This window comes from Cervus canadensis, chromosome X, assembly GCF_019320065.1.
Source record: "Cervus canadensis isolate Bull #8, Minnesota chromosome X, ASM1932006v1, whole genome shotgun sequence".
Classification (NCBI taxonomy): domain Eukaryota; kingdom Metazoa; phylum Chordata; class Mammalia; order Artiodactyla; family Cervidae; genus Cervus; species Cervus canadensis.
Window position 1 is genome coordinate 17,118,274 of NC_057419.1, and position 18,384 is coordinate 17,136,657.

The 18,384-nt window shown below is 43.8% G+C and overlaps 1 protein-coding gene across 5 annotated transcripts in view; it reads right to left on the reverse strand.

Annotated features, from left to right (window-relative positions):
- GPM6B (glycoprotein M6B) overlaps nucleotides 1-18,384 on the reverse strand; it is a 157,307-nt gene that overhangs the window by 39,009 nt on the left and 99,914 nt on the right. The window contains exon 1 of one of the 5 annotated variants that reach the window (XM_043459239.1): nucleotides 3,565-4,028. The exons of 1 other annotated variant lie outside the window; for it this stretch is intronic. In XM_043459239.1, coding sequence (XP_043315174.1) covers nucleotides 3,565-3,625 — 61 coding nt within the window. In that variant the 5' untranslated portion in view covers nucleotides 3,626-4,028. Of the gene's footprint in view, nucleotides 1-3,564; nucleotides 4,029-18,384 lie in introns of those variants that run through there. 3 more of the 5 variants (XM_043459240.1, XM_043459241.1, XM_043459242.1) reach the window with 3 other exon arrangements.

The following is an 18,384-nucleotide window of genomic DNA, read 5'->3' on the forward strand; positions in this document are numbered from 1 at the left end:
TTTTTTGGCCAAAAGTGCACATCTTTCACTCAATTTTTTAAAAAAATAAAAACCTAAGAAATTATATTTATTTGATTAAAAATTTAAATGGATGTGTTCATTTTATAATTATATCAACCATTCACATTCATTTCTTATGTTGACTACGGCCTGCAATTTAAATTACACATCATTCCTGATTTTCTACATTTTTCTTTTTATGTGCTTAGAAATTTGACACCTGGAGTTCTGAAATGTAGCTGAGCAATGATTCAGAGGAGCTTAACTAGCCTGACTACAATTGCTTCAGTAGACTCCAATTTCCTACATGTAATAAAAAATAATTTTCCTAACAGATACTTAGGGGTTTTTTTTCATCCAATAGAGCAAGTGATTCAATTGTTTTTCTGCCCCTAGATTACACCCTCCCAGTGAGTCTAGATGCATTGGTTTTTCACAAATGAATTGACATCAAGTAATACTCCACAGAAATAAATAGAAACCTCACTCTCATCTCTTTATTATTGAGTCTCATGATCTAGTAGCTTTTATTCTGTCTTATTCATTTCCTCCACTTATTTCATTTCAGTGAATCTGCTTACTGAATCCTCAACACTTTGATTTAATTTAATGCTTCCGATTTAAAAACTGTCACTGGTAATAATTTGGCTTTTTTTTTTACATCCTTCTGAGAAAACCTCTTGCTTTCTGTAAAAATTCCTGAGTAAAGGCTAAATTACTTCTTGTGAATTTCAAGCATCCAGTAGGGTTCCGTGACAAAAGCTAGGAGATTGTTTCAAAGCACATATGCTTTTTTTTTTTTTTTAAGGACTTGGAATATGTTTGTTTACAATAGGAACAAAGTCATTCTGATTGAGTTTGAAGAAACAGCTTTCTTTGTCCTGCTAAAACTCTGAGAAGTGACACTGTCTGGAAAAGCTGAGGTTAGCTTATAATAAATATTTAGTAAACATTATTAATAATTATCTGAAGCCATTAATCCACAAGCTACTGCATTTTAGCCATTGGGCAATAATACTCCAAATTCAGAGATAAGTATCGCCCATACCACCAACTATGAAAACAACTGGGAAAGGAAGAATAGAGGGGGGAAAATACATGTGCATAAAATACTCTGTGGGAAGTGACAAAATGTAGAGGATTCAATTTACTAAAATAAATCCTTTGGTGACAGGCTTAAAGGAAACCACCACCACCCCACCCTACCCCCCCACAGATCCACCTGCTCAAGAATTATATAATGCATTCTCTGTGTCAAACCTGTAAATGTTAATTTCAATCAAGTGAACACTGATTTTATAAATTTAAAATTCAATCTGAAGGAATCCTGGGGTGGCAAGCATGTCCAAACATGTTTATCATTTATGCCCCTGTGTGTGCCTTGGACGACAATGGGAGAGCAAACTGGGCACACTACAAAGACACACTCATGGAAGCTCTGACCCTGCCTGGCTAGCAGATGAACTTGTTCATTTAAACCAAGCTCAGCAGGTAGGCTGCCGTCTAGATCAACACTCCCGGTGGGTTAAGGGCAAGCGCAAGCCCTGTTGCTGTGGTCAAAATCCAATCCCAGGCCCGTGTTCTTACTCGAGTATAAACTATACGTGTGACCATATCTTGCAGTAACTTGGTACTTCTGGACTACTCAACAGCTAGTGTTTATCCATTTTGGTAATTTTTAAAGTTCCTCCAGAAATTATCTTTTGCTTCTAATTTTGTCTCTGAAACCCTTGCTAATGAGTTTTCATATACAGACTGCCAGGGATGGAGTAGCAGCTGTAGATTTTCGGTATTAAATAATAAATATTTAATGGATATGAATTAATAGCACTCCGGAAGATAAACAATGGTGAGAACCAGAGTCTGGTAGTAAGGATTCTACACTGGTTTTATGCCCTGTTCTTGCTTCTGTGGAGACCAAAAGTGGTTTCAGCTGTATATTAATACAAAATGTGTTGTAAGTATCTATTTTTGGGGAAAATTGCTACAACTGTGATTGGCTTCTTCACAACAATGCTGTTACTGCGTGATAACATCGCCCAAGCTTTGTCTCTAATTGTCATGGAAATCAATCTTTCAACTTTTATCTCAGTTCCTCAGCTTTACAAATATTCCAGTGAGTTTCCCTTACTGCTATTTGGTCATTCATATAAATGAACAAATGTATACATACAAGAAAAGGCAGGGGGATACAGGGGCTGGCTTTTGCTGTTGTTTGGGGTGGGGTGGGGGGGCGGTAGGTTTGCCGCAGCGATTAAGCTCAACTATCAATTGTAGAAATCTAAATGCTATGTACTTAATTCCACCGAATTATCCATTTAAAAATGGTTCAAAAGGCACATTTTGTTCTCTGCATATTTTATCATACCTTGAAAAGCAAGTAATTTTAAAAGTGAAATTGCTCAGTTTAGGGGAGAATGTTATTCAAGGACTGTTCTACCCAAGCATGCTGGCACAGTGAAATTCTTGAAATTGCTGTTTTTGCGGATGCAAAATGGTTGACTATCAGGAATTTCAGACGGATCAACCTACATAGTCTTACGTAAAGCATACCTGTACCTCTATCTGGGAGACTGACTATTGTTTAGTGACTATTAGTGGATGTCAGGGTCAGGAGAAATAACCCTAGCATGGGGAGCTTTTGCTATAAGAGCCACTGCGGGTACCGAACGTGTTCTGGTGCCTTTAGGACAGTAACTTTGGGTGAAGGAGGTAAATTACAAATGCAGTGAGATGCTCTTCACCTCACAGGGCCTGAGCTGATTCTGTGAGGTAGTGAACCTGAACCAGTCATTATCTAGGAAAAGAGAGATTAATGTTAGCCTCTATTTTCTGCCATCTTCCTACCGCAAAACACTGACTTCTCCCCACAAAAGTCAAGATCAGGATGTGTTCTCAGATGCCGTTTGAAGAAAAGGACCTGTGTGGCTTTTCCTTTCGGAGATCTCCAAGTCAGAAACAGCAAAACACCAACCCCCCCCCCAACCTTCTTCCATCAGTACTAGCCCACAGAGCTGATGTTTTCTCTCTCAAGCTCCAACTGTAAATGGTTATTACACATCAGAGTTAGGGTCTGATACAGAGAAATAGCAATCGTATTAAATACAAAAATTAGAGCATGTCCAAAATCACTACAGCATCAGCAGAACCAAAGCGTATTTTAATACGTGTGTCCCTCCAGCTTCCCCTCCGCATTACTAAAAGACAATGCATTCCATGTCCCCGGAATATAACTTGCAGAGCCTAGGATCTCAATTAGGGCTCATTATAGTAATTACAACAGACAGTTTCCCCAACCCAGCTTCCCAAGGTGACAGATTGTGGACCTCCTTCCGTGTAATACCACGTTTGGAAGAAAGATTTGGACTGAAAAGAGGCTGCTCTCTATTCATTTAACACCAGCCTCTAGGAGAAAACCACCCCAAGAGCCAGACCAGGCCATCCGGATGGTTTCAGAGCTGATTTTTTTTTACACCAGACACAAATCCGGCTACCCCCTTCTAACCCCCACCGCCCACCCCCAGTGAAAAGCTTTAAACAGGCTCTTGTCAGAGCCCAGGGTACCTTTTCTTTCTTGGCTCTGTTCAGTATTTTCCTCCGCTGCAGTTTCCATGGCTGGCTTCATACCATCCACCAAAAATGCTTTGCCCGCTCCCCCCGACACCCACGTCTCCCCCTCCTCTTCCTTTTCTTTTGCTCTCCCCTCCGGCTCTTATTTACACCCGGGTGATGGAGAGCTTCGGTTCTTCACTCCAGAAGATTACAGTCCCTTCCAAGATGCAAAAGTCTCCGGCGGCGTCAATCCCCCTCCGCCTACTGGTCCAGAAAGACAGCTGCCAAGGGGCCGGCAGCCATACGTCACGGAGGATCCCGGTTATAACACCGCCACCCCTGCCCGCCGCTGCCCGAGTCCCCGATGCGGCTCCCGGGGTGGGGGGGGGGGGGCCCGAAACCCACAGACCGCGCTGCGCCTCTGGCTCGCCTGCCTACACGCGCGCTCCGGCTCCCTCCTTCCTCGTCGCCAACTGCACCCGATGAATGCTAATTAATTCTCCCAGGAAAGAATAGATTTGTGACATCAGAGCAGGGGCTGTGAGAGACGAGAGCCCCCTCCCACCACGTGACTCGGCACTCCGCCGGCCCCTGTGTGTTTCTGCAGAAAGCCTCGTTTCTTCCCACAAGGGACCTTCCCCTGGGACCCCTGGACGCAGCATCAGTTTGTTTTATTTCCTTTACCCCTGACCCTAGACCCTAGGATCTAGTTAAAGGACTTGCCCGGGGTCTCCGTTTTCTTTTTCTTTCTTTAATATGTGTCTTTCCAGAAAAAGACAGAATGCCATGTGACATCACTTATATGTGGAATGTAAAAAACAAACAAAAAAATGATACCAGTTAACATGTACAAAAGGAGACCCACGGAGGGACAGAGGAAAGCAAACTTACTGTTACCAAAGGCGAAAGGGGAGGGAAGGGGTAAATTAGGAGTTAGATTATACACACTACCATATAGAAAACAGATAAACAACAAGACCTTACTTGCTAGCACATGGAACTATACTCAATAACTTGGAAGAATCTCCAATGGAAAGGAATCAGAAAAAGAACAGATATGCAATATGAATATCTTCTGAATTCCTGTTCTATACACCTGAAACTATTAACAACACTGTAAATCAACCACACTTCAATTTTTTAAAATGTGTCTTTCACACAACCTCTAGCAAGCTAGCTAGATTGACTTGAACATATCAAAGAGAGGAGGAAAAGGACAGGAGGAAGAGGAGAGCCCAAACATTGATTTAACAACAGCAGTATAGCAATTCAGCCCCAGAATCCTTTTCCTGATCTATAGCTAACATATGAGATAGTAAGAGAAACTTCAGCTGAAACCTATTTCATAAAATAGTATCCATCTTTATTTTTAAAGGAGCATAACATGCTACAAGTATATCTGGCTGACAGTTTGCTGACTCCTTGGTTGAAAAATCAAACTAGAGTGGTTTTTCCTCTTGGATGTGGTTATTTCTGTATGGAGCCTTAGTCCTTAGAATCCCACATTCAGAGTCAAAAGGCTGTTTTCAAGAACGTTCTAATTGTTCAGCAGAAAGGCTATTTTAAAAACAATGATTGTGACTACTGCTCTCGCAAGTCTCCTTGCATCCTCAGATACTATTGGACCAATGTTCTCAACCCATCTAAGCATATATATCAGAGTTATAAGCTATATGGTTCCAAACATCAGTAATTTCTGCACCATTTTTAACATTTGTTTGACCTGCTCAACTTTGACTGCTCCTACTCAAAAGATTTAGAGAAATTCAGTGTAACACCCTTGAGGTCCATCCATGGACGTTAAGTGAAGTGAGTCAGACTGAGAAAGACAGATACTGTATGATCTGATTTCCCTTGTATGTGGAATCCAACAAACAAACCAAACCAAATAAGCAAAATCCAGACTCATAGATACAGAGACAAGACTGGTGGCTTCCAGAGGGGAGAGGGGTTTGGAGAGGAGGGAGAAACGGGTAAAGGAGATTAAGATGTAAACATTTCCAGTTATAACAATGAGTGAATTATGGGGATGTAACATACAGTATGGGAAATACAGTCAATAATTGTGTATTAACCTTGTAAGGTGACAGACAGCAACTAGACATATTATGGTGAGCATTTTGCCATGTATGCAAACATTGAATCACTATGCTGTACACCTAAAGTTAACATAATATTGTAGGTCAGTTGTACCTCAATTAAAAAAAAATTCTAGAAATTCCAGTCAAATACAGCCATGACCACTGATAAGTACAGGGTGAAGAGTTTCCTGATTCAGACAGTCTGTTAGTTGTTTGGGGGTGAACACATCTCAGAAGCAGACATAAAGACAAGTAGGAGGCCACCATCTCCTAAAAAATCCTCTCCCAAGTTTTGAAGGTCTGTTGCTCAACACTTAAAAACAAAAAAAGGTATAAGATCCTGAATCAAAATCCTCTAACAACCTGAGCTTTTAATGCATTCATGTGAGATAATCCCTGAAGACTTCTACATTCAATGCCTCTGGCCCGGTTGAACCAGAAAAGATTTTAAAAACCAGTTTAGCTTGTTTCAACATTTTTCATTTTGTACATCTCATTTTCCACTTTCAGCCTTGTCTTCGGAGACCATGCCCACAATCAACTAGTCCCTTGAATTCTGGCCCCAGCCAACTTTATTGTCTCATGGTGGGGGTATTGAGAAGCATGGCAGCCTAAGATTTCAGACTTGCAAAAAGAAACACGGATGTGATGTAACCTGACAATGTGTCCACATAGGATGGCCTGCAAACATTTTTTAAAGATGGCTTAGGTGTGTTCAGAGGGGAAGATGCCAAATGTTCTTTTGTGACAGGCTTGTTCTCCCTCAGCAGTTCAAGAGAGAATTAATACCAAAACAAAATTCAATTCAGCACAAAAGGGCACAATTGTGATTAGCTACATTATTGGGTTTTATTTAAAAAGTGCAATCATTTAATCAAAAGCAAAATCAGTCAATTATAGAAATGGCAGAATAGAATAATTTGGGGGGAGTTATTACTTAAGAAGAGCATTTTAAAATGTTGGTGGAAGTGGGCAGGCAGAATATAAAAGACATTCTAAATTTAGGGGCCACTCTAGTTCTGTATCAGAGTCACGGAAATCATAACCATTGGACAAAATATTTACAAATTCTCTGGTTGATGGTCTGATCTCTTTTTTACCTTGAAAAACTACAAATAGATTATGCATCGCTTCTGCCTTATTCACAACTTTGTCATTTTCTTTTCATGAGACAATGAGTATGACAATTCTAGAAGTTACCATTGCACCACTTTCTAAGCAGCCTCGAATCCTCACTGGTGTTTGTGACAAACCATGTGAATCAGAAGAAACATAACAGAAAAGTTGTTCATAGCCAGAAAGAAAGTGGAGTATACATTGAGAACTTTTCTGAGGTTCACATCCATTTTTGGCCAGAAAAATGGACTATGTAGAATGAATAGGATACAAAATATCTCCAAGAGCTGAAAATTATTCTGAGCCCCATGCTTTAAGGCATTCTGGTGGAAGGTACAAATATTTCTGAAAGCAAAGCCAAAACAGGAATAACAAGTATTGACATCAACTGGATACAGTAGATTGAACCATACAAGCTTCCTGATATTGACTAAAAGAACAGGAGTTTCTCATGGTTCAACCAGGTACACTGTAGGCTAATGGAATACAGAGAACCCTTCTAAACCAGGGGAATCCAATCTGATACAAGCACTATGGTATCCCAACAAAGGAGAGGAGGGCAAGGGGGGTGGGGAAGAGAACAGGGAAAAGCTTCACAGAACAGAGTTGGCTACTGCAATAAGGTTAAAAACCTACAGAGTTGTTGTGTTAGTCAGTCAGTCATGTCCGACTCTTTGCGACCCCCTGGACTGTAACCTGCCAGGCTCCTCTGTCCATGGAATTCTCCAGGCAAGAATAATGGAGTGGGTGGCCATCTCCTCTTCCAGGGTATCAATCCAACCCAGGGATCGAACCTGGGTCTCCTGTATTGCAGGCAGATTCTTTACCATTTGAGCCACCAGGAATTTCCAGCCTGCAAGGTAGGTGGGCAAAAGACCAAGAGCAGGGAAGGGTGGGGCAGGGATAGATCAGTCCAGGAAATGGTGAAAAGCACACACAAGGAGCAAGGGTATTTTCAAAGTGTTGAGGAGATGATTTTCTTGACAGAGGGGCCAGCACATAGAGTGTGGTAGTGGGGAGGGAAATGAGGCAGCTGAACCAGCAGAGTGGGATCCAGGGAGGTTGAACATCTGCTAATCCTGGAGGCAGTGGGTAGAGATGGAAGGCTTGAGAGCAGATCTAACCCATGAGTTCTGAAGGTCGCCCTGTTGGCAGTGGGAATGACAGCATGGCACAGGGCAAACCGAGAGGCTGCCAAACTCACTCGGAGTATCCTGATGGAGTATAGGCGAGAAAAGGGGAGTGTGAATGAGGGCATGAGGAGGAAGGCAAGGACCCTGCTGACACCTGACGGGATCAGGGGAGTGGAAACGGAGAAGGTGGGAAGGGAAGTCTGGAGTCTCTAGCTTGGGGGAGGGAGAAGCTGGCCATGCTGTGAACCACATGGGGAAACAAAGGAGGAGGCAGAGGTTTGGCACGAGAGCTGAGTCTGTGTGGTTTCAGGAGTCCCCAGATGGCCTCCAGGAGGAAATCAGGAACGTGGCTCTGATGGACTGGGGGCTCCCAGAGACGAGGATCTAGGAGCCTGTGGTCTAGAGGGACCCTTAGGAATGCACAAAGTCCATCTGTGCTCAAATGTACCTTCACAGGGGACCCTCCCTGACTCTCTTGCCTAAAAGAGGAGCCCTGACAGACTCAGTCCCATAACCTTGGGTGTTCACTGTGACTTTAACCACAATCCACCACTGACCTAGCTATTCGCTCATTCATTTATCACCTCTCTTCCCTTAGAATATAAACCCTTTGTGGACAGACATTTTTGTCTCTTTGTCCTCTGTTGTATTACCGGCTCCTAGAACAGTCCTTAACTGTAGGTCTTCAAAGAACATACTTTAAATAAACAGCAAACAAATGACTGGGGAGAGATTATAGGGTCCAGCGACACTGAGATTTGAATTTTAAGGAACACTGACTTTATCAAGTGTGAAACAGATCACCAGCTCAGGTTGGATGCATGAGACAAGTGCTCAGGGCTGGTGCACTGGGAAGACCCAGAGGGATGGGATGGGAAGGGAGGTGGGAGGGGGGATCAGGATGGGGAACACATGTAAATCCATGGCTGATTCATGTCAATGTATGGCAAAAACCACTACAATATTGTAAAGTGATTAGCCTCCAACTAATAAAAATAAATGGAAAAAAAATAAAGTGACTAAATATAAAGGTTAAGGAAACACTTGAAAGGGAAGTCAAAGAGACCAAGAAGGAAAAAAATCAGAAAAGCCAAGAAATAAGGCCAAAGTGGGATGATGGGATGAGAAAAAGGTCCCATGAAGGGCATCAAGCTAACAGTGTCAGACAGAGTTGAATAGTACAGGAGGAGCAAGAAAGATGCCAAGGGGCAAGCAGAGTGGGCCCTTTACCACCACACAGCCAGAGAAACTTCCATGAGAAGGGTTTTGGTGGGATGATGGCAATTCCCAAGTCTGAGCACAACTATCACTCAAGATGCAAGGCTCCCGTGGTCCAGCTGAAATTGTAATCTTGTAATAGGACTGTGTGCCCAGGCTTGTTTCTCCAGATCCAGTATTCCACTTGTCAAGCCCATTTTGATTTTTCTTCTATGATCTATTCCGTTAAGAATGATCTTCCCTGGCTTACTTTGTCTCTAACCAGTGTGTGTGTGTGTGTGTTTGTGTGTGTGTGTCTTACTTTGTCTCTAACCAGTGTGTGTGTGTGTGTGTGTGTCTTACTTTGTCTCTAACCAGTGTGTGTGTGTGTGTGTGTGTCTTACTTTGTCTCTAACCAGTGTGTGTGTGTGTGTGCGTGTCTTACTTTGTCTCTAACCAGTGTGTGTGTGTGTGTGTGTGTGTGTGTCTTACTTTGTCTCTAACCAGTGTGTGTGTGTGTGTGTGTCTTACTTTGTCTCTAACCAGTGTGTGTGTGTGTGTGTGTGTGTGTAGAGATGGGGGTGGACTGAGATTCACCTCACGTACGACATGCATTGGAGAAGGAAATAGCAACCCACAGGGACGGGGGAGGCTGGTGGGCTGCCGTCTATGGGGCCGCACAGAGTCGGACACAACTGAAGTGACTCAGCAGCAGCATGACACTCCCAGGACCCAGCACCGAACCCAAGGTTAAGGGTTCAGCTCCCCCTGCCCACCCACTTTAGACAACAATCCCGTGGAACGAAGAAGAGGAAGCAGGGGCAGCCAGGTCTCTGAAGAAACATGAGGGGAGGGTGAGAGAAAGATGCAGGCAGATGAAGGGGGAGAAACACGCCGAGGAAGAGAATCCCCGAAGGCTGAAAAGAAGATAGGGAGTTGAACGAGACTTAAGGAGAATCAAGTGAAGGTGGAGAAATGACGGATGGAGGTCACAAGAGAGGCAGAGGAGGATGGAACACTGCTCCCTCTGATGTGGGAGTGAGCAAAGAGGAAGTGGAGGGAATAGTTTCTCTAAGATTGAGGGCACTTTGTCTTAGAAGAGGTGGTGGTGGTGATAGGGAGGTTACAAAGGCACCCACGTTAGGCCCGAAGAAGGGCCCATTTGTTACTTGCTTTAGTTCACATCACAGCCTTAGGAGGGAGGGATCATTGGCCCCTTCTTCTAGGATGTCATCCGTAACGATGGATGATGGGTTGATGAATAATGGATGATGAATGAAGGTATGATGGGTTTGGTCTCAGTCAGAGAAACAGCATGCTCTGAGTGCAGATGGCTTGGGGTCCTGAATGGGGCTGAGACTTTAGGAGATCCACAACCAGAAGCTTAACAAGGAAGACAAACAATATCCTCTCTGGGGTTCTCATCATGCCAGAAAGAAAAGGACCCCAACACCGTGGAACCATGCTGAAAGCCAAACCATACACAAGGACGAGATGATGGGCTTTTCAACCGGTTTCAATGAAAAAAGGGCAAGTTTCTCCTTTTTCCTGTGTACACAAGGCATACATGAGGAGACAAGGCAGCTGATCTCCTGACAATATGCTTCCTGATTAATTATCACATCCCATGGGGAGCTGAGTCTCCTCATTAAGAGTGGCATACCATCAATGGGCTCTCCCTGGGAGGGCCCCCAATTAACTCGTCTGCCAAGCATGGACCAGCCAATATGAACAAGGGCAGGTCTCCCAAGCCCTTCTGGTAACTGCTGACCTGCAACTATTGAGATCACACTTGTGGGATCAATGGAGCCATTCCTTCTCTGTTAGCTAGAGACCCCTGGGGTGAGGGTGTCCTCTTTCCCAGCGGGAGGCGGTAGCTCAACCTCAAAGCTGGGTGGGTCGGGGGTGCTCTGAGGGGGATTTTTCTCTACATTATCTGCCAAAACCCCTCCCACGCTGCCTCCTCAGCTCTTCCCCTTTTCCTGGAAGGCACAGCTCAAAGCCCCCTCCTCCAGAAAGGCCTCCTGGGTTCAATTTACCCACTTCCTCTTCCTCCCATTCTTCCCTCGAACTATCCCTCTCTCAGTTATAAATGCAGCCTCTCTGAAGGGCAGCAATTTCCACTGGAAAGACACATCACCTCCCTTTACCCACCTCCCACACCAGTGGGAAGGAAGCCGGACATTTCCAAATTCAAAATGAAATCTGGAAGACACTGAAGCTTCAAAAATTCTCAACAGAAGAATTTGGCAAATTATGGGATGAGCCTGTCAGGGTAGGGAACAAGCTGATGGGAACCCTTAAAACTTGAGAACTCTGGGAGCATGAAGGAAAACTTATTCTTGTCCAGTTGTTGTATACACTCCTCTGCAGTGATCAGCAAATCATCATAAAAGACCGGAAGCACCAGTTACCAGGATCACTGGGCCAGTTCCCTTTAAAAGCTACAGTGAAAGAGCTAGGTGGATATGGAACCAAGGTAGCACCGTGCCCAGAAGGCCCACCATACCCCCCTTCTCCCGGAGATGTGATACCAGCTCAAAAGGGGTGGAGAGTGGCCAGAACTCAGGGATTGGGAAGTCTCCTCTGTACCAACATTGCTGCTGGAACTTGAACCCACGCTCTTTCATTCTGGACTTCATGATGGCATTGGGAGGTGGACATAATTACTCCCCCTGCCTGGACAGAGGGACCCAGATCAAAGGAAGCCAACAGGACTCAGTCAAGGTCACAGAGCTGGTCAGAGGCCGTGCTGGACACTGACTCAGGCCATTGGATGCCAAAGCTGGGAACTCAAGGGTCAGGCAGCCACGATGGTGACTAGGTGACCATCTGTGTCACCTTGGAGAATCCGGGTCACCACCCAAGATGCACTCAGGATGCCCACCACCCCTTCAAGGCCAACTCCACCAGGTACCAACCTTGGTGAAGCCATGTGACCTCAGCTTTGTCATCTGTTAAAAGGGCCAGTAGAGACCTGCCTTCCTCAGGCTACTGTGAGGGCGATGAAGCCCTGCCCTTAGAGACTCAGTACAAAGCGTCCTATGGGGTACTCACGAAAGGCTAGGGAGGGGGAATCAGGATGGGGAACACATGTAAACCCTTGGCTGATTCATGTCAATGTATGGCAAAAACCACTACAATATTGTAAAGTAATTAGCCTCCAACTAATAAAAATATATATATAAAAAAAGAAAGGGTAGGATTTCTGTCTTCTGGGTTCTCACACTCACACCACAATCATACAGGTCCAAGAAGGAGGGAGAGAGGAAGAGGAAGAGATAGTGATTCTGCAACCTTTCAGACCTTTCCCTTTCCCTGAGGGGTTCAGTTCTGTGCCTATCTGGCCTGAATGAACTTCGAAGGGCACTCTGCACCCCCACACCCACCCCAGACCTCCCTGCAGAGGTACAGCTTGGATGCGACCTCTGTGAATAAGCTATAAACAAATCAATGGATCTGAGATGAACAAGGCAACGGGATTAAAAAATGATATGCCTCCAAGGGCACTGTTAGTACAGTGTCCAAATTGGTTTCTAGAATCTAGAAGATGTTGCTAATACCTGGGTGTGGGTGTGTGTGTGTTAGTCGCTCAGTCGTGTCCGACTCTTTGCAACCTCATGGACTGTAGCCCAGACTCCTCTGTTCATGGGATTTCCCAGGCAAGAATACTGGAGTGGGTTGCCACTCCCTTCTCCAGGGGATCTTCCCAAACCAGGATCGAACCTGGGTCTCCTGCATTGCAGGATTCCTTACCATCTGAGCCACCAGGGAAGCCCCAATACCTGGGTACTCAAGACCAAATTAGATTTGCCCCTGATGCTTGTTTAAAAAAAAAAAATCACATAGAGCCCACCGTCAGAAGGGCCTCAAGATTGGTTTCATACACTGATGTTAATGTCTTGAAATTCTTAATAACTTATCTGTGAACTTTTGTTCTGCAAGTGAAATCTGATGGGACAATGGCACATGCGTGTGAGCAGGGGAGCCCTGGGCTTCTTGCCCCCTATTTGCATACAGCGCTCACAGTGCCCCATGCACAGAAAGCCGGTGGGCCCACGAGGCAGGGAAAGAGTCGCTGACAGGACAAGGTGAGGCTGTTCTGTCTACCACTGAGTGCGCACTGGCTCCGTCCCATGCCAGTGATGGCAACTTTGGCAGTGCACACCAGAGCCTTCACTCCCTCATCTATAAGAAGACTGGACAAGATGCTTTGCAAAGCCCGTCCTGGCTCGAAGGTCCACTGAGCTTGAAATGACTGGTTTGGCAGCGTGGTTACAAAAAATAAAAGACATCAGATAAGAGGCTCTGCACCGCCCCCAGCCCCAACCTCCATCACTGTTCCTGTGGACCTAAGATGTCCTCTTCCTGTGCAGGTCATGTTTCACCTGCTCTAAGTGACGTGTCAACACCCTGCGATGGATTCTGCTGGGCTCCTGGCATTCTCTGGAAGAAGATGACAACACCTCTTCCTTTGGAAGTATGTGGTGCAATTCAGTTTTTCTCAGCTTTGCCCTGACTGACCTGGAGCTTCTTGAAGCAGTTCTACTAAACTTACCTTCATGGGAGAAGGCAAGGGTGGGATGATCTGAGAGAACAGCATTGAAACATGAATATTATCACATGTGAAACAGATCACCAGTCCAGGTTGGATGCATGAGGCAAGTGCTCAGGGCTGGTGCACTGGGATGACCCAGAGGGATGGGGTGGGGAGGGAGGTGGGAGGGGGGTTCAGGATGGGGAACACATGTAAATCCATGGTTGATGCATGTCAATGTATGGCAAAAACCACTACAATATTGTAAAGTAATTAGCCTCCAACTAATAAAAATAATTGGGGGAAAAAAACTTACCTTCATAGTGCTGACAGCACAAAGACAATGGAAACCAACAGAACCATTACAAAAATTTTTTATAATGAAAATTCTAGACCTTGTTACCCACTTGGAAATATGTTTTTGAAGCAAAATGAACAAAACGTGGTGCTTTCCAATAGAATATACCAACACTGAAGGTCATGTTCTAATGTTTGGGGGTTTTCCACACAGAAATCTGGTAGAAGGAAAGTTTTAGTTGAGGTTTGATTAAGATCTCTTTGTGGGTCAGGGATTTTAATTTTTAGTACAAATGAAATATACATTTGCTTACTTTTGACAAAAACTAGGTTACTGAGAGGCTAAGATGGAATGACTACAGCATTTGTCGGCCCATGAACTCCCAGTGTGGACTGAGGTGGACTGGGCGAGCATGTGGCTGTCATCTGCTCCTACTGTCAACATGACCTTCCTGAAACCACCTACTCAGAGGAAGGATAATGAACAGTGCAGACAGGCAGTCTCATACCGAGTGATTCTGATAAACACACCAAAGTCTAAAAACCACTGATTTACAGGAGAGCATGATTATCTAACATGTAGCTTGACAGAACATTTGCGCTTTACCAATACTTAGCTTGACAGAGTACATGACATCTCCTTTGGGCTGTTAGAGTGCCTATTCCTGCTAGTTCAGGGAAACACCCAGGATTCACAGATACATGATTCAAGTGCCCTCAAATGAAAGTCCAGAGAGAAATCAGTCCCTTGGTGGATCAGCAGATGGATGGTCCAGGGCTGGTATAAAATATAAATTGCACAAAACTGTGAGCTATGTCATTTAGTCAACTGCTGTTAAGAACCTACACTAAAAGAGAACCCAAACCACATACTTCAAAATATACCACATTTATTCAAATGCAATCTTTTATTCACTTGCCTCTTCTGTTTCTTTTCTGGGATGGAAAGGAGTAGAAGTAGGATGAAGTCATTTAAGGCCCTGTACTACACTAAAATAATCTGTGGGCTTTTTGCTTTTGCAGGCGGCTCGACCCCTGGGTGGGAAGATCCCCTGGAGGAGGAAATGGCAACTCACTCTCATATTCTTGCCTGGAGAATCCCATGGACAAAGGACCCTGGCAGGCTGCAGTCCATGGGGTCACAAAGAGTTGGACATGACTGAGTGACTAACACTTTCACTTTGCCTTTGCAAGTTGGAAACCACTGGGACAACTTGAAATAGCTGTCCCTGCCAGGTCAGACAGAAAATATCCTAGAGCACTGAAAAGGCGGCCAACACAGATTACATCTTAGCCATCGCACGGAAATCTATCAAACTATTTGATGTCATGAATTACTTCTGATGCAATTACTTCTCCTTGGGGAATCTAAAGATTCAGAGCATCTCAGAGGAAAAGGGAAAATGTGAGGAACAACCTCTCTGTATGGGTCCTGAAAGGTGGTGATTGCATAGCAGCTATAGAAAATCACCATGAAACCAGAGAAATGCTGGAAATTGAGACAAAAATTGTCCTAAACTTCAAAAGCAGACAGAACAGAGTTCTCTCTGATCACTGGAAAAACTTGAGATTCTTCAACAGATGACTCAGGAATACTCCTAACAGGAAACTGTGATGTTCAGAAGGCGGCCCAGGTTTCCTGAGTTGCAAGTGATACCAAACTAACCTATGCTGTTTTGTAATTTGAATATTTAATTTTTGGATTTGACATGTTTAAATGCCAGTCACTGAGGAAAAAGCCTGCTGTCTCTCATGAACATTCTGTGAATCAATTTTAGTTAAATTCTGTTCTTACATCTTCAACATTATTCATTCACCTAATCAGCATCTTGGTTGCCAAGACAGCACCAGCTGGAGTCATGGACAGGTTTCCCAGAGACTATTACCTCTGTTTCCTTCCAAGCTGACACCCAGCACTTCTGAAAAGTCTGGATACTGCTGAGATTTGCCCAGCAGACGACAAGCACTAACTGGCAGAATTCACCTCTTCAGATGGGTTAGGCAATTAGTGTTTATTCTAAATGGAGGCTTCACTATTTTTACACCAGTGGCATTCTGTATTGTTAAAAGGAATCTTTGTTTGTTTGTTTTTAAAGAGAGAAAGACTAAGGCAGGTGACTGTCATCATCTACTCTGATCTCACAAGCCATTTGATAAAACCCTTCCTGGGTTTTGGGGGATAAGATGGTGGAAGGCTGGCAACACGCCAGTGCGCTTCAAAACACTGTGCTCGTCCTGCGATTTTAATCAACATTTCAGGTCACTTAATCATACACTCAAGCAGAATCAGAATGGGCTAATGTGCTTTCAAAGTGGTTACTGAATGATGGATGTCAATTCACAGAGGAAGGTTTCCAGGGCTGTGCCAATGGGCTCTGTCCTTGGTCTGGGGTGGATGTCACTTTACCACTGAGGCCACTTAAGAGGAGGCCCAGGAGTCAAACAACGAAACTACAATGAGAAGAGATGTGTTCGACCCTCGCCTGATTTTCTGGCCCTGCTCAAAATAAACATTCCATGCACACAGAATTCTAAGCAGGAGGAAAATTTTAAAACCATCGCTCGCTTTTCCGGTGTGTAATCAGGAAAGACAGGACTAAACACTCAGGTCTCTTGACTCTTAGCCAAACACGCTCTTGTTTTTGTGAGATGTGTAGTTATCAAAGTAAATATTCCATTAGGCCCAGACCCAAATGCCAGATCTGCAATGTGCACACTGCATGGAGGTAATTCCTAAAATATACATCAAACCTTTACAAAAACACGTTCGTGTATTTTACAAAACACCTCTTAAGAGTAAATTGTACTGGGCCAAGACAGAGTATAAGGGAGGAGACAACATAAATCTTTGCAAATCAATGCTTGTTAATGTCAATTTATCTTTTTAATGAAAAGCCACGGATAAACCATGCCATTGGGTTAAGTATCTAATGCATGCTGTAGGCTTTGCACAAGAGCTGGAGCACTCAATAAGAAGTAGCTGTTATGATGAATAGGCAGTTTATGCTTTCACACGAAGGTAATAAAGCTCTAGGATGGTGTTTGTCAAGCAGCCCCAGCCCAAGTGTAATGGATGGATAACGGTCACCCCCTTCCACCCACTCCCAGGGGGCCAACCTAGGATTCTGGGTAATTACCCACTCCCGACCTGAGATCCCAGTTAGGAAAGGAGATCAAAGTGTGAGGGAGTGATGGCAGTATATGACAAGAAAAGAATAAGGCAGTCAGTGCACATCTCCATGCTTGACCATTAGTAACAAATTAGAACTTCTCACCAATAATTGGAGCACATGAGTGTGACGTGTTCCCCAGCTGAGAATTTTCGGATGCTTCAAGGGAATATGAAATGCCTCTAAAGCACCTAAAACGAGCAAGCGTTAAAAAGAATCCAAGCTCTTGTTGGTGTTAAACTGCCAAAGAAGAAACGCCCACCAATGTTCGCAGTAACAGAAAAATAAGCACATTCTTGATTTGGGCAAATTCTATAAATCCCCAAAGGAAATATAAGTTTGCAGCTTTTTTTAAAGTGTCTGATCCCAGGGGTTGCTATATAAAGGATAAATTGAACATGGCACTGTGAAAGTCACATGTTATTTAGAGAATTTAAATGTTTTTAGTTCTAAGTGGCCATCCTAATAATTAGCTTGCTTAAAATGTCAAAAATCTTACTTGAGGGAGTGGCTGTGTGACTTTTTCTGCTGTTCTGTCAGTTTCAAGGCTAAAAGTGACAGGTAATTTGTCATGTTCATGCCAAATAGGTGATCAGTCAATATGTTAATTTTACAGTGTATTTACTCCTTTTAAAAAGGTAATTTGATTATTTTTCACTAATTACTGCTAACTCCAGTGGAAGTATTTAAAGGAAATGAGATATAGATTTCAAAGTTGTTAACCCCATGTTTATTTTCATATAGTCAGTGGGGGAAAAGATAGGAAAAGTCTGTGAAAGTGCTGCATTCAATATGCCAGCAAATTTGGAAAACTCACCAGTGGCCACAGGACTGGAAAAGGTTAGTTTTCATTCCAATCCCTAAGAAAGACAATCCGAAAGAACGCTCAAACTACCGCACAATTGCACCCATCTCACACACTAGCAAAGTAATGCTCAAAATTCTCCAAGTCAGGCTTCAACAATATGTGAACCAAGAACTTCCAGATGTTCAAGCTGGTTTTAGAAAAGGCAGAGGAAAAAAAAAAAGAAAAAAGAAAAGGCAGAGGAACCAGAGATCAAATTGCCAACATCTGCTGGATCATCGAAAAAGCAGGAGAGTTCCAGAAAAACATCTATTTCTGCTTTATTGACTATGCCAAAACCTTTGACTGTGTGGATCACAATAAACTGTGGAAAATTCTGAAAGAGATGGGAATACCAGACCACCTGACCTGCCTCTTGAGAAATCTGTATGCAGGTCAGAAGCAACAGTTAGAACAGGACATGGAACAACAGACTGGTTCCAAAGAGGAAAAGGAG